This window comes from Porites lutea, chromosome 11 (genome assembly GCF_958299795.1).
Source record: "Porites lutea chromosome 11, jaPorLute2.1, whole genome shotgun sequence".
NCBI classification, from domain to species: domain Eukaryota; kingdom Metazoa; phylum Cnidaria; class Anthozoa; order Scleractinia; family Poritidae; genus Porites; species Porites lutea.
In genome coordinates this window covers 16,963,047-16,990,008 of record NC_133211.1, presented here as the reverse complement: position 1 = coordinate 16,990,008, position 26,962 = coordinate 16,963,047, and the positions used below count along the sequence as shown (strand labels likewise).

Here is a 26,962-nt window from a genome sequence, read left to right as displayed (position 1 = left end):
AACAAACGGACCATCTCCACGCGTCTTCACACGAAGCGCTATAAATTCGAGAATAATCGACGAATCCGCTCCAGATTGCCATCGGCTAATCTGCAGGTAACGTGTGCTCCTGCTTCTTGCTCGCTGGCTCTGCACAAAACCTATCGCAATTGCACAATAATTGCTCGCTCATCAATTTCAATCAAGGGTTTTAGCCCTAGTATGGCGGTTAATTCTTATCTTAACGATAATGTGGAAGGTAAACAATTTTAGTTTAGTTTTCGTTCTTTTTCAACTCAACGAAGTTTAAATTTAGACCTAAAGTCGCGATTTAATTTTTAGGCATGTGCTACACCTTGGTTTTTCCTGAAACTCAAGCTATAAGTTAGTTAAACATTGTACTAAAACATATGTAAGAACTGGCTTGGGTAATTTAATTTGCGCTTCAGACGAACCTTCTGAACTTGAACAAATTTTGAGTGAAATATGACACAATTGCATAATTCACCAACGGCTTGCTGTTGCCGAAAGGGATCATTGGCATTTCTTGAGAAGAAACGTGATATACCTCTATAGTACGACAGTTAATTTGCTAACATGCAATAGAAATTAACTTACCTTTGTAGTTTGGGGCACTTGTTTTACTTTTTCTACTCTCGAGCTCCAAAATTCTGCTGGCGCTAAGGCATTTCGTAATTTGACCTCTAACCTCTTGTAATTGACAACGGACCAGGGGCCCGTTTGTCCAAAGTCCCTATAACTTTTATGGCCCGAAATCAAATATTCAAATCGAAATAAAAGGAATAAGAGGAGCGCGGGTCCTGGCTAGCAAAATACTTCATTTTTTCAATAACTGATAGTTTTGTCATGTTAGATGAAAAACTATTGAAATTTCTTTCTTGCATGTAAACAACAACAGCTTGAGCGGCCCGTTAATTATCGGGACTTTCGAGAATTGAACGGACCCAGAAGTGGATGCAGCCTCAATATCCGTTTCCTTGATGACTGCCAGAGAAAGTTATGGTCGGAGACTTTCTTTTCAAGAGTTCTGATCATGAATCTCTGACGAGCCACCAAGTTTCAGTCTCAATACCGGTACCAAAGCGCACACTCAGAAAATTGCAAATGACCGAGAGTAAAACTGAGAAAAACTATGTGGGTAAAGAAAGTAGTGGTAGCGTTAGGCGATAGTTGACAGGGGCACCTAGTGACAGTTTCCTCCTAAATACATTGAAAACCCTTTAAGGCTATCTAAATCACTAAGTTCTTTGTGGCGCAATATAATTATAACAACTGTTCGGTCAATCCACAGGGCAACTTGAGTAGTCTTTTCGATCGCAATTACAAGGGCTTCAATATTATGTTTTAAGAGAATTTTGAATTTTTTTCTGATTCCTGCTCTATTACAAGTTTTGTATCCGAATGTTTTAATTCCCTTTACATGGAGAAAACCTGTCTGGTGTAGGAGAGTCACCCTCCTAGCCGAGAGAAAAAAAAAACATTGACCCCAACCGGCCTTCGCGCATGCTCTAATTGTCTCGCCTTGGCTATGCGAGCCCTTTGCCGATACGGATCGGATTTGATCTAGACGGTCGGACCGAAATGTCTCCTTCCATTTGACAAAATTATTTTCCCTGGGACCAATGATCTGTATAATGCTTACAAACACGATAACCAAACTCGCGGTGACTTCCGTTTGGTCTCTGCAACTGGGCACGTGGTTTTTCCGAAATTTCAAACAGGAATTTTTGTTCAACGGAAAGCGCGTAAAGTGCCCACGGAGAAACGTTGGCCCGGCTAGGAGGCTGACCCTACTATTACAAAAGGGTGACTGGACTAAGGGGGTCACCCATCTAGCCGAGCAAACTTTTTGTAATTCAAACGGTTCGCCATGTTTTTAGTAAGGAAATGTGTGAAACGTTGCCTCTTCCAGGGAAGCTTAGCCTGAGATCATGCCCTCTCCCTGTTAAGGGAAGCTCCGATAGGCGGGTGACCCAAGTCAATCAAAGGCACATACAAGGCAACAGGGGAAAGTTGACGTGAAAAACGATATTTTTGGACTTATTTAGTATTGTATGGAAGCACACTTCAAGAAAACTTAGGAAAAAAAGAAAAAAAAACATGATTTGGATTGTTAGTAGCACTATGCTACTTCTGACGAGAATATTAAAAAAAGGGGTCGCTCAAATGGTTAGATTGGGAAGCCTGTGAATACTGTCACGCAACACTTTTGACCAGACTTTTATGACCAAAGAGGTATCGGCAGCCCGAAAGTTTCAGTATCAAAACCGCAGTTGGCAATGGATGTAAAAGTGTAACTGATGTAAAAGTGTGACTGCGGAAAAGAAAGGCCATGTTCTGTTTGAGGTTATTTTCACGCACCATGTTTCCTCGAGTTTTTGGATCTTCGGTTGATTAGCATGGAAAAAGGCGCAATGCCAGTTGACAAGAACGGGAAAACGCATTTGAGGTAACAAAAATTATCGTTTCAGTACAAATGTCTTTAATACAAGTGCGATTGTGAGTTAAGTTTCGTTTGGAGAGCCCAACCATCGTGACTTGTCGAGCAACAACCAACCGGGTTGCTTGAAAAGTCTCATATATATTTCAAGCAAAATTTATTCAACTTCAGAAGGTTCGTGTGAAGTACAAATTTAATTACCCAGGTCAATTCTTACATATATTTTAGCACAATGTTTAAATAAAAACTGACTTGAGTTTCAGGCAAAACCAAGGTGTAGCACATGCCTAAAATATAAAACGCAACTTTCAGCCTAAATTTAAATTTCGTTTAGTCGAAAAAGAACCCAAACAAAAATAACATTGTTTATCTTCCAGATTATCGTTAAGATAAGAACTCATCACCAAACCAGAAGTAGAACCCTTTATAAATTGATTTATCGGGAAATATTTTACCCCGCTTTCTTCCTATGTGCCGGTGCGTGCGTGCGAAGTTTTGAGACCGCCTCGTTTTGCCTCAAATTTTGGTTGTTTTCAAGTCGACGACCACGAAAATTGATTTCGTCGATTTTCTCCAAATCCAAGCGGCCTTTTGAAAAACAAAGTACACCACGTTTAGTTACTTACTTATGCCTATCTATGGACAAGATATGAGCGAAAATGATTTCTTGACTGTGGCCGCGAAATTTCGATTTTGCTCGATTTTTACAGACATTTGCTCTTAACGGTTTAAACAAATCAAACGAACAAAAATAGATACGGAAGCCGATCTAGGCGGGTTCAGCACGTTCAATGTCATTAATAATTTTATCCTGAGGTAAGCCAGTCAACGGAAGTGTCTGGGAGGAGAATAATGTGCTTTTTAGTCGATCTTACAAGAACGATCGACATTAATGCGTGGTTGAGAAGGTAAAGAAAAGACTGTTGACTCGGATGGTGAAAGGTTACAAAACTTAAAATTCGACTCTTTTCTTCGGTTTTAGATGTCAGTAGGGAGTGAACGACACTGTTCGCGATAAATATTTTAATATAGCTTAAAAGCTTTTAGTAAAGATGTACAAAAGAAGAAGCGGAGCTGATATTTGCCATCAGACGCGTATCACTGATGAGACAATGCTTTTGATATAACAAGTATCACCGCAAAAAAAGTCGAGTTGAGAACTCCCCAAAAATTGAGTAAAACGTTGCATCCCCAATGACATCAAATAGTGAGTAAACGGAAGCTTCAATATTGAGTAGAATGTACTCGACAGTATGAGTAAAAGCAACTCATCTGTTAGTGAAACAACTCAACACTTCAACTTCAACTTTATGTGATAAAAATATTGATTACAATAGACTGGCCCACAAAATAGCAACTGCTAATCTAACCTTACTTGAGTAAGTTTAACTCAAAATACAGAGTGAAAGCAAAAAATCGCAGTGCATCCTCAATGACGCCTTATTTTGAGTAAAATGTCACCTAGCTTACTCAAGGTTTAAGTAAATTGTACTTTTCATAATGAGTAAAACCACTCAAGGAAATGTCATCAACAATACTCTTTATTTTGAGCAAATGTCACTCTGAAGAAAGAGTACATGAAACTTTCAGTAAGGTTATTCTAATTATATTTACCAGTTAGATAGACTTCAATTTTTCAACTTGTCAACCGAAATGTCACTGTAAAACTGGGCAGGTTATTGCAACCCTAACCCGACGCTCTCGCTTCGAACTTAGCAGGAGAGTCGCCTGGGAACGACCAGCTCAAAGCCTCGTTTCGGATCGGCACGAAGCCCTCGTGCGGCACACGCAGACTTCAGCCTTTGGTCGCTATTTTCTCGGATGCGAAAGCATGAAGCAGACGGTAAGGAAGTTAAGTTAAGTCTCGATCTTTTGTAAATTGAATATTTTTTCTGACCGGGTATTGATTGCCAATGCAGTTTCTTTCTAGTATTTGAACGTTCGCACTTAGATTCTCGGCATTAGTTTTCATTTCAACCGATTCGATTTTCACATTGCACGAATTGAGTTTTGTCTAAATGAAGGAGTTCATCGCTGGAGAAACAAATTAGGCAGTTCCATAATCAGCAACCTTATGTCCACGGTTCAACTAGACCTTTCCTCGACTGGCACATTAATTTTTAATTAAAAGTAGATTTGTCGAATGAAGCCTAACATCTTCACTACCAAGAGAGAATGAGCTTGTATGTTGTGGTTCAATTTTATCCTTGGTTTAAATTTTATTTTCCTTTGTTTCAAACTTATTATCATATATTACCAACCCCAAAACAAAGGAAAATAAAATTTAAACCAAGGATAAAATTGAACCACAACATATACATTGTAATTGCCATTTGATATATCTTTTTTTCAGTCGGATAGCTGACACAACCAACTTTAATTTGCTAGTAAAAGCTAATTTTCCTTGAAATTAAATGTTAGTGAACAGAGACCACCGAGAGACGCTTTCAAAAAGGAATAACGTAAATGAAGCTTAGCTTTTGAACGCGAAATATCGGCTCGTCACGCTAGCTTCGCATCGCTTCTCATTTGAGATTTGGACTGAAATTTGATTTCTTGACTTGATTAAAATAAGGAGTAGTCAGTGCAGAGAATTAAATTGGTCAACTCGAGATACTGTAGTCTTAAATATTTATTCATATTTGCATCAGGTCAAAAGGGTCTTGTATGAATATCGTATGTGTGTAACTCATTCCATCAAATTTGCATTCATTTAATACAATGGCCGCCAAAACACTGACTGCAGACTGGTTATATCATTGAAACACGGACTTGGGGCCCCTACAAGACAGGTATAAAACGCAGACTACGTTAAAAACAGCCCTTGGTGTTCTTTTAGAACATCTAGAGCTTTTTCAGGTCTCTGTAAAAATGAGATTAATAGATTGCGGACTAAGATTAAAAGCAGCACTGAGTGGTCCTCTCGTCCCACAGAGACATTCTTTTGGCTCGTCACGCAATCTCTCCTCCCAAACACGTGATGAAACCCCAAAGGCTAAAAACTGTAATACAGATTCCTGTGCAAGTATAGAAAAACTGAAGATGGTATATATAACTGAAATGTGCTTAAATCTTTATTTAAGCACATGTGCTTAAATCTTTATTTAGTGCTTCTTTAAAGGTTTAGGTCTTTTATTGATTTTGGTTACATTATTTCCCTGACTCGTTTAGCCGAAACAAAATAACAAAATTTTCAAATGGTCGGTCAGATCCAAGTGCATAGCCTATACTGACTTAGGTTTAGTTACAGAGCTAAACGTGACTCTCTAACTGGAGGGTTTCATGTGGCTTCTCAAAAAATAGGGGAAAAATTAATTTGCACCTAACTAGTAGAGACTGATGTTTTAAGTGTTAAAAAACTTCAAGCTCATTATTTCAGCAAAATATAATTTAGTTATGTTTGCATCCCATTTCCTAGTAATATGATCAGTGATTCATAGGTCTAAGAGAAAAAAATGGCGGCCGCTCCAGATCCAGAAGAAATCCTTCGTTCGACGAGTGGAAAAGAAAATTTCCAGCGCATTACACGACTTTTAATAAGTGGAGGGACCAGCCTTCTGAGGGAGATTTTTGACTCAATATGTCCTCCAAGTAGTCTTCCTACGATTCTCAGCAATCCAGTAACAAAAACAAAGGTAAAAGCTGCAAAACTCACCATGCCACAGTGGCACTGTCTTTTCCCTTCCCCAGGGGTGTACGGCGAGTCAGCAGATTTTGATGTCACTCTGCTAGTCCGTTTGCTGAGGACAATATGCAACCTGACCCCTCCCTCCACAGGATGGGATGCACTTCCACTAAGTGCAGATCACAGTTTAACAGCTGATATAGCAAGAATAAAGTATTACCGAAACTCGGTGTATGGTCACGTGAACGAAGGCATGGCAATCAGAGATAATGAGTTTAAAACACTTTGGCAAGAAATCAGTGAAGCTCTCGTGAGGATTGCTGGGCAGATCAGTTCTACAAGGAAAACTGCATGGCAAGGAGCTATTGATAAATATTTGACAGATCCTCTTACAACTGAAGATGAACGAAATGTGCAAGAACTTGAGGCCTGGTATAAAAATGATATGGAGATCAAGAAATCCATAGATGAATTCGGTGAACGGATAAGTCGTTTGGAGGTAAAGTTAAAAGTAAACAAAAAAAGACAAACAAAACAAAACCTAAACATAAATTGATATTTCCGTTGTACAGAGAACTTTAAAGCTTTCAAATTCAATAGATTTATACTTTTTCATAAAGTCAAAAAGTTACTGAGTTATTTTTCAGTTTACTGATTTAGTGCAATATAAAGCAACTTCTTTTTTGTCCCAGATATAGTGACTTATGACACTTTGAATTTTACAGAACAGAAAAGATTTGATGGAGGCAACACTTCTTCAGGAAGTAAAACAAATTAAAGACCTTCTGGAAGAGAAGAATCAGTCAAGAGACACACTCGCCTCTTCAAGAGCTGCAAAACCGTCATCTAGTGGTGAGTTTCTTAAAACATTACTCCTTTGCTCAGTGAACCGAGAGTTACCCAATTGTTGTCACCTCAATTAAGAGGCCACCAAGCGCTTGATACACTTACTTTGACTTTGTGTTAAGAATGAAAGAAAGTACAATCCGAGATAGAGGGTGATGACTGATTATGGGCCAGCTTTGTTCCCGTCACGTGTTTGTTTCAAAATAAAGTGATGTTTCTTCTAAAGGTTATTTTATGACGAACCTCTATTCAGCGGCCAAACTTAATTTTTCGGCCACATGCCGGTACCCCCGAGGATGGCCGCTTAATAGAAGTTCAACCTTAATTCCAAAAGCCTTTTTTTACAATCGTGCTTTTAATTGTTTGCCTTTCCATAAATGAAAGGAAAGAACGCACTCGTTACTTATTATTTGGTAGTTATGCGCGTTCGCTATTCGGTGGGCCAGTTAACGTTAGGAATTCCGAGGAAAAATGTGACCTATTTACATACTAAAAGCAACGTCCACCTTGGCTCCACGTCTCCTTTTCAACAATTTCAACCAACCCTTAACAATTTAACAACATGCACTCACACGTGCCAGACACAAAAAATCCTCACATACGCGTGATACAACGACGTCCAAGTGTTAGCTTGCGTAGCAGGTGCTAGAAAGTAAATAGGCGCAAGAAAGAAGGGGCGCGCGCGAGGGAGACACGCCTTGCGCCCATTTATTTCCTAGCGCCTGCTACGCAGGCTATCCAAGTGCGCACTTCGAGAACGTCTTGTTTCTATTTCAGGTGGAAGAAGTCATCATGGCCGAGCGGTTATAACAGTAGATTTGCAATCCGGAGGCCCCGAGTTCAAGTCCCACCTTGACCGCTAGCCTCTCGAGCTTTTTTTCGGGGGCTCCGATTAAGATTTATAAGCAAACTATCAGTTACTGGTAAATCGGTGGTTTAAAGCAAAAATTATTCTTTATTGTTTTCGGTCGGCTGAGTGCTTTTTTCACGGCTTGCACGATAGTTTATGTAACACGATTGTCGTCGGCTCATGAACAAACTTCCGGTTATCTATCTGCAGTTGCTTTGTCACACAATATATTGTGGTATTCAATGTAACGTGGTCATGTTCTAATAAGCCTTCTTCTAGCAGTTTTACATTGCGCTGTGAAGAATGAAATTCCATGCACTGGGGGAACTGGTGGGAGAAGTTGAACTTCGTACAAATTTAGTCTGGCGCTGAGAGCAGTGTTGAGTGTTTTACTTCATTTGTTTTTGCTTCAAGTTCCTAATCACACATTTGTACCGGCGCAGCGCTCTAACCAATTGAGCTAGCAAGCCAGCTGAGAGTTGGTCTTTAATTGTTGGTAATATACCCGGGAAAGAAGACGAAATGATGAATATGAATTTCATATATTTGAACCGCGGAGAGAGAAGAAGAGAACATGATCATTGCAGTCAAAGACGCGACATGGCGAAAAGAAAGCCTGAAAAATTTAGGCTTTGCCGGGATTTGACTAATCTCCCTCGCAGCCGTTTTTTTGGATGTCACGCAACGCGCTGGGGAGCGTTGCGTGACATCCAAAAAACGGTTGCGAGGGAGACTAGGATTTGACTGGAGCTTGTCATTTTTTGTGAAGCGAAATAGAGATACAGGTTATAATCACATTTATTGGTCGTCTACATCCACCTTTAACAGATTTTTTTATGTCATTAGCTCTCCTTAGATTAAAGATTGACTGTGAGGTCATTTCTGGACCTGGTCTGCAACAAGAAGCTACGGTGATGATAGGGCAGCCACAAGAATCCCAAGGAGTGATCAAGGAAGGTTCAGTTGCATCGGTCACCTCAAGTCAGTCACAAGTGTCAAACACAACTGCTTCCCTAAGTGGGAATGTCAGAAACGGTGTCATTCCTTCCACACAAGAAGTCCTGAATTTAATTGCCTCAAAGTACTTGGAAAACCTAAATCCATCAACACCGGAAGATTTCAATGATTTTATATTATATATGGAAAAGGTACGCAAGGTGGTTTTAGCTGGTTGTACGTCTGGAAGCTTGATAATCACTGTAGAGTGCGGTTCTTTGAAGATTCTTGAAGAACTTTGGCAAGACTATTGTACAGGTAATCTTGGTCGAGTGGTGCAGGAATGTCTAGTAACGGAGGATATTCTTAAAGAACTTGGCCTTTCTGAGATAAAACTGATCACGACCATCGACGAAAAAGACTACAAAGATTGTCAAAAGTACTTAGCAGCAGGGTGTAGGTATGAACTATATGATACATTAATATAGGCCCTTTTGCCCGGGGGGTACGTACTCCGGATTTCAAGTGAAAGGGATGATCGAAGGTTTTTGTGGGGGTTTGAAAAATGGCAAGTATTTTTGGGGGGTAGCTAGATTTAAGTAGCGATTTTTGGGGGTATTCAAAACAATCTGAAGATTCGTGATAGTTCCAACGTTTCCCGGCCGCGTAGTTCCGCGAATACCTCCGGGAGGTAGTCTTGGCACCCCTAAAATTTTGAGCACTGGTGCCACATTACATTTGGGACCAATACGTTTACACGTCGAAAATTGGGAGTGCCGTGCCTTAAAATCGTCAGCACGGTGCCAAAAATTTGGCGTGCCGTGCCGATTTTTTTAACGCGTGTAAATGCATGGGGTTTTAGACAGCATATAAAGCTTATAGCATGTCTATTTGTCACTGAAGGTAGAAAAGCGCATTAAAGGAAAACTGCGTATCCACGTATCCAGCTCTTCCAGGGATACAGCTTCCAAAAAAAAGTGGCAGAGTACTCTGCAGTTACTCCGCTGACAAGATATAATTATTGTTGCCTAAACCCAGCCAAATTACAGTCTGTACTGAAATGGTCAATATTCTTGGAGTCATGGTAGATTTTTGATACATCGAACGTGGGCTGTTAAGAGAGCAACTTTGTTTTATTATTATTATTATTATTATTATTATTATTATTATTATTATTATTATTTGGGGGTGGGGGTAAGAAAAGAATCCTTAAAATTGTTCAGAATTGAGAGTCTTTATATTGAACAAGACGCTATGGAGCGTACACTTCGGCGACGTGGTTGCGGAACTGATTAATTGTAAATGCGAAGGAATAGTAAGAAATGAAATATGGTAAGAGTAAGGTGTTAATTTGTGAAATTATGGGATCTGTCAGGATATTCTGAAAAGAGCAACATCCAAAAAAAAGGAAGGAATAGTAAGAAATGAAATATGGTAAGAGTAAGGTGTTAATTTGTGAAATTATGGGATCTGTCAGGATATTCTGAAAAGAGCAACATCCAAGAGGCCTACTTGCCAAAAACTAACATTTCGGGGCAAATTGTCTCTGAGTGTTAACCAAGTTATGCTCTAATGACTTCAATTACAAATCCTTCTAAATTTGACTTAGCTCTAAACGTTAAGACCTAAGTCAAATACGAGGTTACTGGTGGTGAATAACAAGTCTAACAAAACAAACAGTGAAAAAAGAATTTTCTATTTTTCTTACATCAGGCTTCAAAAACAGCATAGCAGTCTCATGTACTGATTAAAGACATGTGAGGCATGGGTAAGGAGTCAATTACGTTGAGCATGGAATTGGCTAAAACTCAATGTTACGAGTTCGAATGTTTTGAGGATATTCACTGACTATCAGCACGCAGGGATGTCGGATTAACACAAGGAAGATTACTACCAAAAAACATAGTCTTTACAGAGCTTTAAAACAGAACATCCGATAACACAAACTTGACTCTGAACTTAAGTAAAACTAAACAGCCTCTGCCAATAATAACAAACTCTCAATTGAACTTCAGATATCCTACGGCTTCCGCCAACTTGTAAACACAGAGCACTGACCTTCGTCACACTCGACTAAACAAAGCACTCCAGCTCGTGGGAAAAAAACTGAGTTCGTCAAAGAACTAGCTTGGAACTTATATACCCTTTGACTTAAGGTTCTAGGAGATACTAAACAGGCGAATAGTAGTAGCTTTTCTCGGCATATTTTATGATTTCAGTAACTGATGAAAATCTGCTGACTCATGATGAAATGTTAACATGCCCTAATTAATTATTCATGAACAACTGGCCAAAGACGTAGAGAACGTTCTAGCTTGTTCCAGGCGTTCAGAAAGTGGGGAGCGGTGCGAACCCCCTCTACTTTTTATCGCTTTCTTTACTTCGCACCGCTCTCCACTATCTGAACGCTTGGAACAGGCTAAGAACGTTCGAGAAAGTCATTCAACGCATGAAAACAATTTTACCGCTCAACACTCAACAAAGACAAAACGTCTTTGTGCAGCATTTTGTAACTTTAAATTCATCATCAAACAGTTCGAAAGGCGCGCTCACTCGTGAAATGTTTTTCGACACTCGAAGAGAAATTTCGTGTCTCTGCGCGGCCAAGTATCCTCTCTTTGTTCCTCGAGTAAATTAAACACTAAACTCGAAGTGATCTCAAGATATCACGAAGTAGTCCGGTCTCATTTCCTGAAATAGCCGAAACAAGCCAAAAAGTCACGAACTTGGGCGCCCAATCTTGTCTTTCATAGCTATTTTTCATAAGCCGAACTACTTTGGGTCGCAGTAGCGCAATCGGCTAATCCCTCGACTCAGAGTCTCCTCTGATCAGTCGCACAGGTGAGTCGGTTCAAACCCCGGGAAAGCCGAAATAATAATTCTTTCTTCCTCGAATAAGAATAAATCAAAGAAATCGAAGTGATCTCTAGACATCTCGAACTAATTCGCTCTCACCTCGTCAAATAGCCGAATAAAACCGAAAACCTACAGACTTAGCGTGCCCAATCTTATCCCAAAGATGTCAACTTTGATACATTCCTGAGCGTCGCGAATCGTTTACTTCGCGCTCCGCCGAAGTAAAAATAAGGAAAAATCAGCCACAGTATTAGGTTTGGAAAAAAGATCCTGGCCCAATCTAGCAACCGAGCCCGCCCCTCCCCTCCCCTCATAAACACATAAACCACCCAGCGCCCGCACCCCGTACGAAGGTCTCTGATAATGATTTGACACTTCAACGAGCTGAGTAAAAATAAAAATGCAGATGTAAAGCTAGAGGTCATCATTGAAAACACGTTGTTTCCAATAATCTATTAAGATAGAAACTGCACATAACTACAGGCTTTTTTTTAAACTAGCAAACTATAACCGAAAAACAAAAAAATTGCCCGCCAAAACGCACATGAATGCAAATGGTGATGCTTGGTGCTTTTTCTGTTCTTTGTCGAGGATACTAATACCTTTAGGATGTTGCAAAAACCGTTTTTGCAACATCCTAAATCCCTTTTACACTAGCTCTGCAGACGGCCCACATAGCCCTGAACTTATTACTACGTAGCTCCTTCTTCAAGGCGATAAGCCTAAGCTTACATACATACATAAACTTTATTAATGTGTCTTGGAATGTCTAGCCGATGGGGTTAAGAACCCCTCTACTAATTGGGGACACCTAACAATATAATATAGTTACCTAACAAAATAATATAGTTAAAAACCTACTAATCATCAACTAATGAAATAATTGATTTAAAAAGATTAAGAATTACAAAGGATGCAATTGGAGCAATTGTCGTCTATCATTACACCTAGATCAAATTTACGAATACAATTTTTGAAACTAAATAATGATGGGAGAGTTCGGATTTCGCTTGGTAGCTTATTCCACAACTTTGGTCCCAGGTAGGTGAGCGAGTGTTTACCATATTTATTGGTCCTAAATCTGGGAATGGCGAACTCTGCCGTCCTCAAGTTGTAGGGTGAGCAATGCGCGTGAAATAGCTCGGATATTTTGATGGGGCATAGTTTGTGTTTCACCTAATACATAAGGATAGCAATATCTTGCAGTCTTCTGTTCTGAAGAGTCGTTAGGTCACTTTTGTCCAGCAATGCTTGGTAGCTTGATTGCTTATCTAGGAAAACTGCGCGCAGTGCTCTTTCTTGGACCCGTTCAAGCTTTCTTTTGTCGGTGGCACTACAGAAATGCCAAGTCAGGTGGCAATAGGTTAAGTAAGGCAATATGGCTGATTTATACAGAGTTAATTTAGCATTGGTAGGGACAAGTTTTTTAAGCCTTAACATTACACCTACCCTTTGACTCGCCTTCTTACATATTTCATTAATGTGAGTGTTAAAATTCAACTGTTCATCTATGGTGACCCCTAGCAATTTAAGACAGTCAGAAGATTCGATGGTGTTTCCTTGAAAGTGTAATGGAGTGTTACTTTCTGTCTTGTTATGCTTTAAAGTCATAGTTTGATATTTGCTCAGGTTTCCTTGTGGCAGATTGCTAGCGTACCATTCGGAGGCCCTATCGGCATTCCTCATAAGATTGGTGTCAGCCATTTTCAGGTTCCCCGCTGTTTCATACATTTGATGGTCATCCGCGTATAAAGAGAGATGCGAAGTTATTACGTATGTCAGATCGTTTTGGAGTGGATATTATCTTGGAGTGCTTACCTTGTAATTTCGAAGAATCTTCAACACCAGTACGTCTATACGTCGTAAACACGAGACTTTACCGCCACGGCTAAAACTTAAAAGACGATATCCAATTGAAGAAATCAATATCGAAGCGAGAAAAATCAAGAAGGTATAAACGGCGTTTTGCGTTTATGTAAATATATATATTTAGCCAGGGCTAAAAGTGAAGCTCCCATTGATATATTTATAATTTAAACCGAACACATTAGGGCACATTCATGTGACTTTTGAGGGGAAGGCTTAGTGATTTTAAAGAAAAATGATTTTCAAACAGTCCAAGAGAGTCCATCGATAGATTTATAGGCCAGGAAAACAAATTCCTCCCCCACAAAAAAAAAAAGGGCCCACGTACAACACTTTTATTTTATAAGGTTAATTGGACAGCTCCGAAATTTAATTTTATGCTATAAAGGCCGGTTATAAGTCACGATAGTCCTCGGTGGCAGCCAATTTACACGTTGTAATTTATAGGTTACATTCCTCTGTGTAAAAGGGAGGCCTGAATAAAAATGAAGCCGCCGAATTTTTTGTTCGACAAGTTTGGGCTTACAAAATCTTGGCGAAAAATCTGATGACATGTAAGCCAGCCTTTTATACTTTTTATACATCATATCTGAGGTAAACAGTACTATGAGGCGATGTTTTTTTTATCAACCTTACATACCTCGGACAGAATGTAGTTTTTCACAATTTTGTAAGACAAATTGCACTCATTCCATAATCAGGACGATCGAAGCACGCGCTTCCTTTGCATAACAAATTATAGAATTGACCACATTATAAAACGTTTTCATGAAGAGAATTCCATAATGTCGGGACTGCTTAGTCAATACCTGAGCCTGCGATAAGGTCAGGTGTTACTGGTTAGCGGATACCCTGTTTTGACAGCTGTCAATTAATCAAACAATATATTTGCAATATCAGGTTGCACCTAGGCTCCCAAACTACTATCTATAGCTAGAAAGTGTGAGATTAAACATTGGTTGCCCTGTGGTTCGGACGGTCGGGCGCTGTACGGTCACGTGATTACCAAATTTTCTAGGATGGATAGATTTACTTAGCTATGGGGCTCCGCTACAAGCTTAAAATCGTAATTTTTGCGCGCTCGTTTATCCAACGATAATTTGATCCAAGACTAGTGACTGGCATGGTTCAAGTGTTCCATGTGATCAAATCAATGATTTATTTGCGTGATCGAGGCAAATGAAATACAAGAGCGTGACCGCGTCACGGTGCTGCGAAACAACGCTTTATTTTTTACTTAATACACCTGGAAAGATCCAAACACAGTGTCAATAATGTTGCTGAACAAGCAGAGGTTGATGAAGACGACGACACAGAAGACAATTGTAGCTTTGGTGTTGAATCAGTTTTAATAGCTTGCCGCTTGATCGTAGTGTATAGATTTTGATCGGCTAAACCGCTTAGTAGATTGGTATACTACTGAGATCATTGCAGCTTTATGCTTTCCTTAATTTGCAACGCTGAAACGAATCGGTAAACTTAGTGTGAGTATTTTTGCTCAGTTGTCTGCCTCACAGCCAAGTGACTCGAAATAAGGTGTTAATTCTACTCACTATAAAAGGTAAAAGGATTTACCTTACTCAGCGAGTAAATGTTTTACTCACATGTTTTGATCATAGACATTTTACTAAGAATAGTGAGTTATTATAACTCTCTCTGAGGGTTGAAAAAGCTAACTCTTATTGTGAGTAATTTTACTCAATAAAATGAGTAAAATGTAACACTTTACTCTAAAAAAACCGAGCGCAAACATTATCCACTCGCTAGGAGGTGAATATTGATGAATAGTCCGAGATAGCGAACCAATCAGATTGCTTAAATCATCAAGATCACTGAGTGTGTATATACTAAATAGCAGTTATCGCCCTTCGAGTTGTCTTCTTGCTGTTGTTGCCATGTTTTTAGTTATTATTTCGCCTAGTTCGTACTCTTGAAACGAGGGAAATGTCCGCCATTTTTGTTTATGCGTGTGTTTTTAGCCAATCAGAATCAGGGAAATATTTTGAATGAATTATAAATGATAGTTTATTTTTAATGATAGTTTATTTTTTATTTTTTAAACAAATCAAATCAACAAAATAAGATAAGGAAGCCGATCCAGGCGGGCTCAGTACATTCAGAGAGCCTGCGTTACCCTTACCAAGAGGACGTGTCCTTGGTGCTGACCAATGGGATTGCAGCGTTTGTGAGCGAGATTTGCGTGATCTACAAGTACCCTGGGCACGTGATAGTCTGGTCTTGATTCTCGGAAATGTTAGATGTAAAAACGTGCTCGAATTTCTCGGAAGCAACAATGTGCAATATAAACTCTTTTCTTTTCTCGCGCACAGAGATAGTTTTGTGGTTTGGCCAATTTTACCGTTGATCATGAACACAGGATTTTAGTGGTCCGGAACGAAGCGAAGTGAGACTCGGATTCAAATCAATGTCATTGATAATTTTATCCTGAGGTAAGCCAGACGAGTCAACGGAAGTGTCTGGGAGGAGAATAATGTGATTTGTAGTCGATCTCACCGGAACGAGCGACATTAATGCGAGGTTGGGAAGGTAAAGAAAGCATTGTTGACTCGGTTATTGAAAAGTTACAAAACTGAAAATTCGACTATTTTCAGTTTTAGATGTCAATAGAAAGTGAACGACACTGTTCGCGATAAATAAGCTTTTAGTAAAGATGTACAAAGGAAGAAACGGAGCTGATATTTTCCATCAGACGCCTCTCACTGATGCGTCTCGAGCTCACTGATGCGTCTCACTGATGCGACAATGCTTTTGATATAGCAAGAAAAAACAAGGAAAGTGTTGATCACAATATTTTATTGATGGAAATTCTGGTTTTATTTTTCATTTTAACCGGGATTATTTATTCATGACTTTGATATTACTTAATATTGTCGGTGTCAAATTTATTCTGGTCATTGTCGAAATCAAGGATGTCGATTGATTACGTAAATTTGTATTCCCTATTTCTGCAGTTACGTAACTTAAGAAGCCGTAAAGTGTTTATGATCTAGTAGAATTGTTTGAATACAAAATTTAAAATTTGTTTTCGAGTGCTTGAAAATTGAAATCTAAACAATATAGAAAATGTTAGCGTTTTAAACTAGCATAAACTAGCACCTGTTGATTTAAAATCGCACATAAGTAATTAGTTTCTATTTAGTCTAATTGGAAAATGAAGTCAGTGATGCGACTGAGTCAAAGCGCACGTGGAAGAAGAGTGGTTGAGGAGAATGGCAACAGATGACCTGGAGAACAAAAATCTTGGTCATTAGCAAAACGCGTGACGGTCAAGTACCCTTGACGCTGTCATGACACACCGGTGGTTTTAGAACAATTATTGCTATGAGCAAACTTGTGCAGGCGTATCGCGGCTCAACCAGCAGCTGGCACATGCGATTGCCGGGGGCCTCGCTAGAATCGCTAAGTTTACTCCGTCTACCAAATAGTTTTCATTCGCTGTGTGAAAATCGGCGAAAAACATTCCCGAAATGTTGAGGGCAAAACAAAAATCTGAGAGAAGTAAAAGAGAGATAAACAGGTAAATTGCGCCGTTTTTCAGCTACCCGTTATCTATTTTTTCTTTTGCTTTGTTTTTCTATTTTTTTTGCTTGTTTTTTTTTTATGTATCTTCAAGATTTTCTCAGGTACGTTCTTGCGTACTGGAGTAAAGGTAGCTAAACACCCAGGCATGCTTTTAAACTCTTCGCCTGGTCTTCGCCTTCGCAAAAACGTGGCTTTTTACACGAAACAGGATTTCCCCGCCATAAGTTTTCCACGAAAGAATTTTCCACAACCCATTATGTCGACGGCCGAATGTTCTTTACGGTATTTACTGTTATTTCCAACGATTGTGTGCCTTTTTTCCTGAATCGATTATCAGGGGCCTAGATTTGAGGGCGCGAAATCGAGGCAAATCGCTTACTAAACATATTTACTTGCTGTTTGCATACTACGAAAATCTCAAAAGCCGCGAACAGCTTCGAGCAACCTATTCAGAAATAGTAAGGCGGCCTCGCAGTGATAATATTATTGTTTTCATTACCAATATTATTGATAAGCTTGACCCCTTCCTAGTTTCCTTGACTTTCTTCTTATCACGACTTTGTGTGGCAGGCCACCCTGCCAGAAGTGGCTATCATGGCCGCTTTTATCTTTCTAATCTTTGTCTTAGGTTGCTGGGCATAATTGATTAAGGAAAAGACTGAAACTGCCGCAGGAGTAATGGCAGGCCTAATAGTTGATCACCTTAGCCACGGTTAGCCAGCGACTGTTTTCTGCAAAATATCTGTTCGGAGAAGCAGATGTTGCCGAGAGTTTTCTTCTGCTTGAGGCGACTGAAAATTTCTAGGAAGACTGTTCCATTAATGTACAATTTTCGAAGCTTAACTGATAAATTCCCTACGATTTTCTAAAGTTTAATTTTTCACATTTCATTCCGCAGGTTAGGCTATTATTCGTAGAAAAAAGGAAACCTAAAATTTTCGGATTCGAAAATGTGCTGCAGTTTATTTTTGAACGGAGCCGGGCTTTACTGTTTACTGTTTAAACAAATCAAATCAACAAAAAAAGATACGGAAGCCGATCTAAGGGGGAGATTGAATTGTCTTCGGTACGTACCGTTACCCTTACCAAGCGGACGGGTCCTGGATGCCGACCAATGGGATCGCAGCGTCTGGGAACGAGATTTTGCGGGATCAACAAGTACAGAGTGTAGCTAAATGTCGTTGGTAGTGGGTAGGGGTCGGGGGTAGTGGGTGTGGGTAGTGCGTGTGGATCGTGAGTATGGGTCGTGGTTGTGGGTAAATGCCGTGGGTGAAAAAAAGGTATAAAAAGAAAAAAAAAAGAATAGAAAGTTGTAAAATTCACGAAACGAAGATCTACGAGTACGCACCGGTCCTCAAGCAGGTTAAACGAAAAACATCTGTGCAGCTGTTTTTGTCAAGTATGAAGTGTGAGTATTAAAGCGGGAAGAGGAATGAGAAATGCCTATTATCAACTGTTAAATCGACCTAGTGAAATTTGCATTCTCCGACTCGCTGAGATCTACAATTCCAGTGGTCAGCAGAGATTACTTTTAGCTCGAAGGAATGCGATCACCGTGGGCTATGGGGCTTTTTTGCGGACAAAATTTCGAACGTGAATACATCAATGTTTTGTTAAATTCATTATTGTTATGCGTAATAATACAAATTGGAAAATAACATAAATCAATTTCGACCGGGGTACATCAAGTTCGAATGCTATACATCGATGTTGTTTAGCATAAATCGCTTTTCCGAATCATTCGAGCGTGACCGTATACAACTAAAAGATGTTCAATAAAACTAAAAGATGAGGATGCGGAAATAGAAATGACCGGAAACAGGAAGTGATAAAGTCCGGTCCAAATGACGTTAGTTTTCCCGCGCTTTCGCCAATGTTTGTTCTCTCTAACCAACATGGCGGACCGGGAGAGTAGCTCAGAAAACAGCACGAGATCTAGATCTGTCCAAGGTTTTGTTCGCACCGTCTTACATGCCGTAACTAATTTACAGACGCAATCGGGAAACCCAAATAGGGCGGAGAACAGTAGCAGTGCGGAATTTTGCTCCGCTGAGGAAGAAATTAATGCAAGGTTTCAGATACCGAGGCATCGCCGGGGAATTCCTAATCGTAGTGCTACCTCAACGAGGGTTGTAGCCTCGACGGCCTACAATCCGAGACAGAACTACAGCCCAGTACAGTATTCTTAGCGCCAAAGTGACAAGAGTTCTTTCGTTTTCTCGCAAACGGCGACTAAAAAATTCAGCAGAGTCGTACGACGCAGTGTTCCTTTGCCCTTCCAGTAGCCTACCCAAAGACGTAAAAAATCCTTCGATGTTGGGCAACCAAATACGTGCACCCTGCATAATGCTTTTCAAACGTGTGTGGTTCACCTAATCATCTGTCTTTATTTCCGCCATATTGGAAGTGTTAGTTCCCGGGGCCTCTTCTTTTATGTGACTTCCGGTCATTTCTATTTCCGCTTCCTCATCTTTTAGTTTTATTGGAACATCTTTTAGTTACGTAATGTCACGCACGTATGAGCTTCGTCTAACGGAAGTCCGGTCATTTCCATTTCAGCTTCCTGATCTTTTAGTTTTATTGAACATCTTTTAGTTGTATACGGTCACGCTCGAATGATTCGGAAAAGCGATTTATGCTAAACAACATCGATGCATAGCATTCGAACTTGATGTACCCCAGTCGAAATTGATTATGTTATTTTCCAATTTGTATTATTACGCATAACAATAATGAATTTAACAAAACATTGATGTATTCACGTTCGAAATTTTGTCCGCAAAAAAGCCCCATAGTGGGCAAGGGGAGTGGATGATCGGAAAACGATCCCCTCACTTACTGAAAACACAATCTGCAAATAAACGCAAAGTTAATGAAGATCAACCGTTGGCCGCTCCCTTCCCTAAAAAAACAAACAAGGAAAAAACAATCGGGAAGAAGTCACTCTCCCCGATTTTGTTTGTTTTTATTTACAGCGTTGTATTTGCTTTTGTTTGTCACCATTTTGAAAAATGTACAAGAAGTTGAATAGTGAAACGCTGACCTTTTTATCTCACTAATTCCGGGTGCTTTGTATTTTGAAAACAGTGCTAACTAGGTGAGTCGTGTTAGCCTAGTGTCACGCAACAAGGGTTTAAAGTGATACGCGACGCTTAAACTTTACAGATAACTTAAATTTTCTGTATCCCAATTTTTAGCCAATTTTATTGACCATCCTACAGTGCAAAAGAATATCCTGAGGATCATAGTCAGTGTTTGACCTGTTGTTACTTACGTGTACTTTACTTAGAGGTTTTAGCCAAGTAAATGTAAAAAGTACAGTACGCTCTTGCTTTTTTGTGGAAAGACGAAATAGTAACGAATTGTTAAGTGGGAGGATAAACAATAACTCTGATAAAGACAGCTGCTGATATTCGTATTGATAAAAGTGTTTGATTTTGATTTCTCAATATTACAAGCCCATCACGTTTTGCACCCCCTTCCCACTACCACTCACTACCCACCCCCCCCCCCCCCCGCCATCCACCTCATCATCGAACGCACTCCCCTAATTTGCAATTATTACTAGTATTTATGAAATGAAGGCGGACATTTTGAGATATTTAGAACTTTTTCCAGATATTTAGAAAAAATTTCAAGATCATTAGAAAAAAAAATCGGGAATTTCCGGAAACATATTTAGGCGAATTTTCGTGATATTTTTATTTAGGCCTACAGGGGCTTGATTTTGATTCTCGGAAATGTTAGGTGTAAAAACGTGCTCGAATTTCTCGGAAAGCACCAGTATGCAAATAAACTTTTTTCTATTCTTCACTGTGATTAGCTTCTCCTCCACAGAGGTAGTTTCGCGGTTAGGCTAATTTTTTCGTTGATTATGAACACAGGATTTTAGCCCTCCGGACTAAAGAAGAAGTGAGACTCGGATTCAAATCAAAGTCAGTTATAATTTTATCCTGAGGTAAGCCATTCAACGGAAGTGTCTATGAGGAGAGTAATATACTTTTTGATCGATCTCGCCGCAACGATCGACATTTATGCGAGGTTAAGAACGTAAAGTGAAAACTGTTGACTCGGATGGTGAAAGGTTACAAAACTTAAAATTCGACTCTTTCCAGTTTAAGATGTCAGTAGAAAGTGAACTCGCCACGCTGTTCGCGATAATTTGATTAAAAATTTTCAGTAAAGATGTAAAAAGGAAGAAACGGAGCGGATTTGCCAGCGGACGCGGCAATGCTGTTGATGTAACTTGTAAGGCCTAGGCCAAACGTCGATCTTTTTATGACAAGAACCAAAATCTAATTTGGGTCGACCTAAATGGACCTTGTCAGGGTTTTGGAAGCCATCTTGATGAGTGGGCAACCGCGTGAGAAATTACAGTGTTTGTATGAGAATCTAATGTCGAATAATTCCGTAAAACGGTTGTTCGGAAAAAAATATGAATTGTAAACTAAAGCTTCACTCCTAACGATTCTACCGGAAAAATTTGAGGGCGTTACATGCGGCTACATGCGCTAGAACCAGTTTTTAAAATTTTCTATACATTTGTCTGTTAAAATTTCACTTCCAGCCGATTAAAATTTCCCGGGAAAAATTGCAGGCCAATATAGAGTGTTTTCACTCACGTGGCCAGCATCTATGCAAATTTATTGGAACAAAAGAAATCGTTTGCATAAGAAAAGAGTTCAACTCCCAGAGGATTGGTTTGGGACACCAACATGGCCGCCGTTTCATTGTTTTGGGACACCAATATGGCCGCCGTGACGTCATGTGAAAACACTCTATATGAAAATCTAAAGCAAGCGTCTGGAGAAATTTAAGCACAGTTTAATACGTCCCCCAAAATTTGTTATTAAAATCCTTTGCTTTGTTGCTTTAGTTTACAATTCATATTTTTTTTTGGATCAGCCGTTATACGGAAATTATTCGACACAAACACTGTAATTTCTCACGAGGTTGCCTACTTGTCAAAATGGCTTCCAAGTTAAGATCGTCTGTTGGGTCAGACGTCGAACTTTGGACGCGTCGAACCAATCAACTTCATCAGACCAAAAAGCAATTCTGATAAATTTTCTCCCGATTTCCCGCCAAAATAACCTCAAGTTTCATTTGGGTTACCATACCTGTTCATTGAGTTATTTTACATTGGTAAACCTGTGGTGCGAACGGTCGATCGGTCGGTCGGTCGGACGTACGGGCAAGTGATTAGCAATATTTCTCGATGGGTGGGTTACCACATTTTCTTAACCTTGCTGCTGCGGTGCGCGAGAGCTCGGCTAGTAACCCAGAGAGCGTTGCATGATTGTCCGTCTTCAGATATAGAAGACTCGTCCGACGAAAACAGGAACTTTGAGAAGTTTATCTCATAGCCTCATTGGCAAATAAGCGGCAAAGCTTCACCAGATGCTTCAAATACCAACTTACTATACAAGTAAAAGGTTTGGTGACTTAGCATTCTGAGCTTACAGTTGTTTTTAATGTGAGCCAGAGGTTTTGCTTTTGTAAGTACATGTATCATCAAATTTTTGCGTGATCGCCAATTCAACAAGCACGACTGATGTTAGCATTCAGCTGTAGCATTGGCGAGTTTCGATAAACTTTGAAAGTCCACTGCTCGTTTTAACATGCATACCTTTTTATGTACACAACCCGCATATATATTTTACTGAAAGTGTTCTGAATACGTACACTGTAAATGTGAGGAGGTAAAGTACATGTAGGGTTTTAACTCCTGCGTATGAAAAGTCTTTCCTTGAAAGATAGGAACAAACTATTTGTAGATCGCTCCGTAAAATAGAACCATATTCACTTCCGACAGAAACAAATCTGAAACTTTTTTTGCGATTTTTAAGAAACAGAAAATTACTGTTAAAAAGTAATTAAAACACCAAAATTGACCCTGTCACACTTTATAAGCGTAGAACGATATTCCGACTAGATTAGATTAGTCACGTTAGTGATTTTTGTCTATTGATCATCTCTACCCCGTGTATCGCTGGGTTTTATATTGGGTAAGGTTTTATTGAAGCCCGTAGCCTCCCCTTAGAAAGAAATCGCCATGGCAGCCCAGTTAAATTCGCCTTTCGGCGATTCTAGTTTCTAGGTAAAACGCCTATCGCCTCAATTAGCAACTAGCACAAGCGATCACTTGCCAGAGGCGTTGCTAGCATTTTTCCAGTGGAACGTAGACTGAGTTTTCCAAGTCAACCCTTCCCGTCTTTTTAATTCGTTTTCATGAGTGTTTAGGCAGTAGTTTCGCGTGCGGCAAAGTCGGGGGAAACATTTACCAAATTTTAAGTGCAAAAAAGAAATAATAATGTGAAAGAAGTTAAAGGGAGCTAAACAGATAAATAACTATTTAATGTTTATTTCCAACGATAGTGTGCCTTTCTTCCGAGGCAAATCGCTTATTACCTATATTTTTAGTACTGTTTACATACAACGGAAACCTCAAAAGCGAATGGCTTCGAGCGAAGGAATAGTCATCTATCCAACTAGAAATAGTCCGGTGGCCTAGCACTAATAATATTATTTCCGTTACCTATATTATTAATTAGCTCGACCGCTTATTACTTTCCTTGACTCTTCGTACCTTTTACCTGTGTATGTGACAGGCCACCCTGCTAGCAGGACAGTGAGGTCATTACACACTCGGTCAATACATCAAGGCCGAGGTCTAAGATTTCCCTGTAATGGCCGAACGGACGAGGTTAATAAGTTGTTTGTTATATGGCCTTTTTAGCGCTATTGACGTAAAACCTCGGATGTAATTGAGCGTGCGATCAGTTAAAACCAATAACTGGTCAGCAGATCACTTTAGAAACACAGCGCCTCAATGAGTCGCTCACTTCAGCGGATACCCCTTTTGACAGCTGTAAATTGACCATAAGATGGATGTCCACTATCGAGTTGAACAGAGATTGTATATGCCTTGGACACCTAGCTAATAATGCCCGGTCATCATTACAAGGAAATCTTGCCCGCCCAGCAGCCAGTCAGAGCGCCCTTACTGTTGTAGCCATATTAGGGTTGTCACGCAAATCCGACCGGGAAATTTTGTTACAGTATCATTGATAATGAGTACTAGGGCTGAGTGTAGTCCAATTCCGTCTGTAATCATAAGTGATCAAATATTTATCCACTTTTGATTCAGAATGGCCGAAAGAGGCGAGGATTACTGTTCTGATAACGAGTCTGATGTTCCTTCCAGCCTTGGATCGGATATTGGTGAAGATTCAGGTGACGGTAGGTATAAAACCGACTAAAGGTTGGTTTTCACTTGCGACGGAGTCGGAGTCGGAGTCGGAGTCGTAATCAGAAGCGTGGGACTTTACGATCTAGTGAAAACGGCGTTCTGATTCCGCTTTCGACTCCGTCGTTTACGATCAAGTGAAGACTAGGTTATTGGGGTCGCAAGGTAGAAGCAGAAGATCTAAACCAATCACAGAGCGGGAGAACGCTTCTGCCACCTATCTAGTTTTCACATCGGAAGAAAATGGAAACGTTCTGACTCTTCCGACTCCGATTCGTCGCGCTTATGACCGCTTACGACTCCGATTTTTTATTTTCACAAGGTCATCAGCGCCTTACGATTCCGACCCCGACTCCGACGTTAACTGTCGTGGGAAATTCTTTTGTTCTTTTTGACGTATCCATGGAAATATCCATCAGCTTTTTGCCCATAGGTTACACGGTTAGTGTACCCTCGCTTACTTTTTAGCTTTCAGAAAAAATGAAAAATTTTCCGCAGGGTGGGAACGCTTAGAATCAAACAGGGCTTTCCCCTTTGCAATGTGTAGCTTTTGAATCCTTGGACTGGAGCGCGGTGTTATTTGGAAAAAGGAGAAATCCAACACCAGTTGTGTTATTCCTTCTTTGGTAATTATTATTTTAACTATTTCATTATTTTATTCTTTTATTATTTTTGGTAATTATTTTTTTGTTATTCCTTCATTGGTTTTTTAGTGTTAAAACAGCCTAGGAATTCTAATGGTGAGGTAATTCGGTTCTCTACACGAACCTCGTCATAACACCGTTTGGGTATTTGTTTGGGTCATTATTTTGAGTTGCAACTAAATGAGCCAATTCTAAGTTGTCTGGTCTCAGAAGCGGTACAACGCATCGCGAAAGGAAATTTTCCAGCTTTTATGGACAATATCTCTGCCTTTCAAGTTATCTTCCCATTCTCATCGATATCAGGGGCCTTTTTTTACTAAATAAGAAAATTTATTCTAGATACAAGCGAATTTGAAAATGATTGTGAACATGATGAAGCAGAGTCCGGTGATGAGAAAGACCTTTTCGAGGAGAGTGAGCCAGAACGTTTGGAAGAAAGTAAGTTGCCAACAAATATAGCAGTTATGTATAAGGAAATTGTGGCGAAACTTCCACATGACAAGAATACAAATAGTTTTCTTTTCCAGTCTCGATTTACGAGAAACGTTGCTATTGAAGAATATGTTAAAAGAATAAACTTTTGTTACCCTGGGCTGATCAAATAACTAGAGCAAAAAAAGTCAAAAGAAACATAGTAAAGTTGAGAATCCTAACCAGCAAGAGACTAAGTAATGTCGTACCCAGATCTGTTGGTACAAAGTTAGAGGCAATGCGGTTGCCCAATTACAGGTGTGGTTGAGGGGGTGAACTCGGCACTATCTGCAAACAAATCCACCTCGTGGTATTCGTGGATTCCAAAGTTCATTAACTGCCCGGCCTTGCTGCCTCTTTGCATCCAGGCATCGTTGTTTCTAGTTTATAAGAAGCTGGGTGTGACGTACAATAGGATGACTTACCCTCTGACCTTACACTGCGCCCTTCAGATTAGCTAGTAAGTGGAACTGCCAAAAAAAGCCGACTAGCGAATCGAATGCCGTTTTAAAAATCCGTCACTAAAGTTGTTGTCATTTTTGGGATGTACCATCAAAAAGCTTTTTTTATTTTTTGCCCTTTCCACCAAAATTTGTCCGATAAAGCAATGGGAAAATGTAAGGCTTCTCTCTTACTCTGGAAAACAAACCTGCCTAAACTGATACATCGCCTTTTGTTTGCTTTTGTTCCGAATGGTGCACTTGTAGCTTTAATATGTAAAAGCTAAAAAAATCGCCGACCATTCCTCCATTGATTCTTACAGAAGGAATGAAATAAAAAATATCAGCATTATTCTGGAACCGTTCTTCAAATTTTCACAAGTACAGGGTGCTGAACTAGGCCTAGAACCACAGATCTTTATACATTTAAGAGCTAGATCACACCTTTGCTCGCGACGGAAAACTTAAAGACAGAAGACATCCTTGGTTTAATTTCACCGACCGCCATCTGGAGCTATTCGGAAGCCCCAAACTAATAGCTCGCGTGCAGCGATAGTTGTTTCCTGGGCGAGACAAGGCAATGACCAGTAAACAGTCCACAATCTAACAGCGTGCAGTAGAGGCTTTTGTAAGGGGGGGGAGGGTGGGGTTAAGGAACTTGGATGGAGAAGTGAACGAACCCCTAATCTAACCCCACAACTCGAGCTTTAGGCATCTACCATCATTGCACCTTAAAATTTTTCTATAGGTGAAGACTCCGAAGAATCAGAAGGGACTGGCAATAAACCAGATGTTGATAGACCTCGGACACCACCTTTTAATATCTCTAAATTCGTTCATACAATCAATGAACGCTTCTACGGACGCAGGGTAGCACCATTGTAAGTATACAAGTTAGCTGTCAAATGCGATTTTGTCGAAACGTGTATATAGCGTTTTACACCTTCCTTAAAAAGAAAAGAGGGCTGCCGAATTATGTATACAATATGACCCATTCAGTGACTTTGAACCGTGGTGTCCAGAGGAGCCGTGATAAAAATACCAGTGGAAAAAACTTTGCCTGTTTGTCTTCTCTTTATTTGTGGACAGTGCTTTATTTATGTATGTATTCTCATTCGCCAATAATGCGTTGCTACATAGTTTTCTTTCTTTCTTTCTTTCTTTCTCTCTCTCTTTCTTTTTTGTTTTGTCAAAAA

The 26,962-nt window shown here is 39.8% G+C and overlaps 2 protein-coding genes across 2 annotated transcripts in view; both read left to right on the top strand.

The window, feature by feature from the left end:
* Positions 1–5,858: 5,858 nt before the first annotated feature.
* LOC140953276 (uncharacterized) lies at positions 5,859–26,651 on the top strand. Its single transcript, XM_073402776.1, has 6 exons — positions 5,859–6,564; positions 6,791–6,917; positions 8,608–9,157; positions 24,113–24,204; positions 25,195–25,293; positions 26,515–26,651. The coding sequence occupies exons 1-6, from the start codon at positions 5,896–5,898 to the stop codon at positions 26,649–26,651; spliced, it is 1,674 nt and encodes a 557-aa protein (XP_073258877.1). The 5' UTR covers positions 5,859–5,895.
* Positions 26,528–26,962, top strand: part of LOC140952900 (probable ATP-dependent RNA helicase DDX60) — a 53,224-nt gene continuing 52,789 nt past the window's right edge. Inside the window, exon 1 of the mRNA XM_073402347.1 lies at positions 26,528–26,647. The gene's annotated coding sequence lies outside the window, so the exon portion shown is untranslated. The remainder of the gene's footprint in view (positions 26,648–26,962) is intronic.

What these genes read in the sequence shown, in the direction of transcription:
- LOC140953276 (XM_073402776.1), top strand. Translation starts at nt 5,896, where the DNA reads ATGGCGGCCGCTCCAGATCCAGAAGAAATCCTTCGTTCGACGAGTGGA. An exon ending in AACGGATAAGTCGTTTGGAG is followed by an intron (nt 6,565 to 6,790) that starts GTAAAGTTAAAA and finishes TGAATTTTACAG; the next exon opens with AACAGAAAAGATTTGATGGA. An exon ending in TGCAAAACCGTCATCTAGTG is followed by an intron (nt 6,918 to 8,607) that starts GTGAGTTTCTTA and finishes TTATGTCATTAG; the next exon opens with CTCTCCTTAGATTAAAGATT.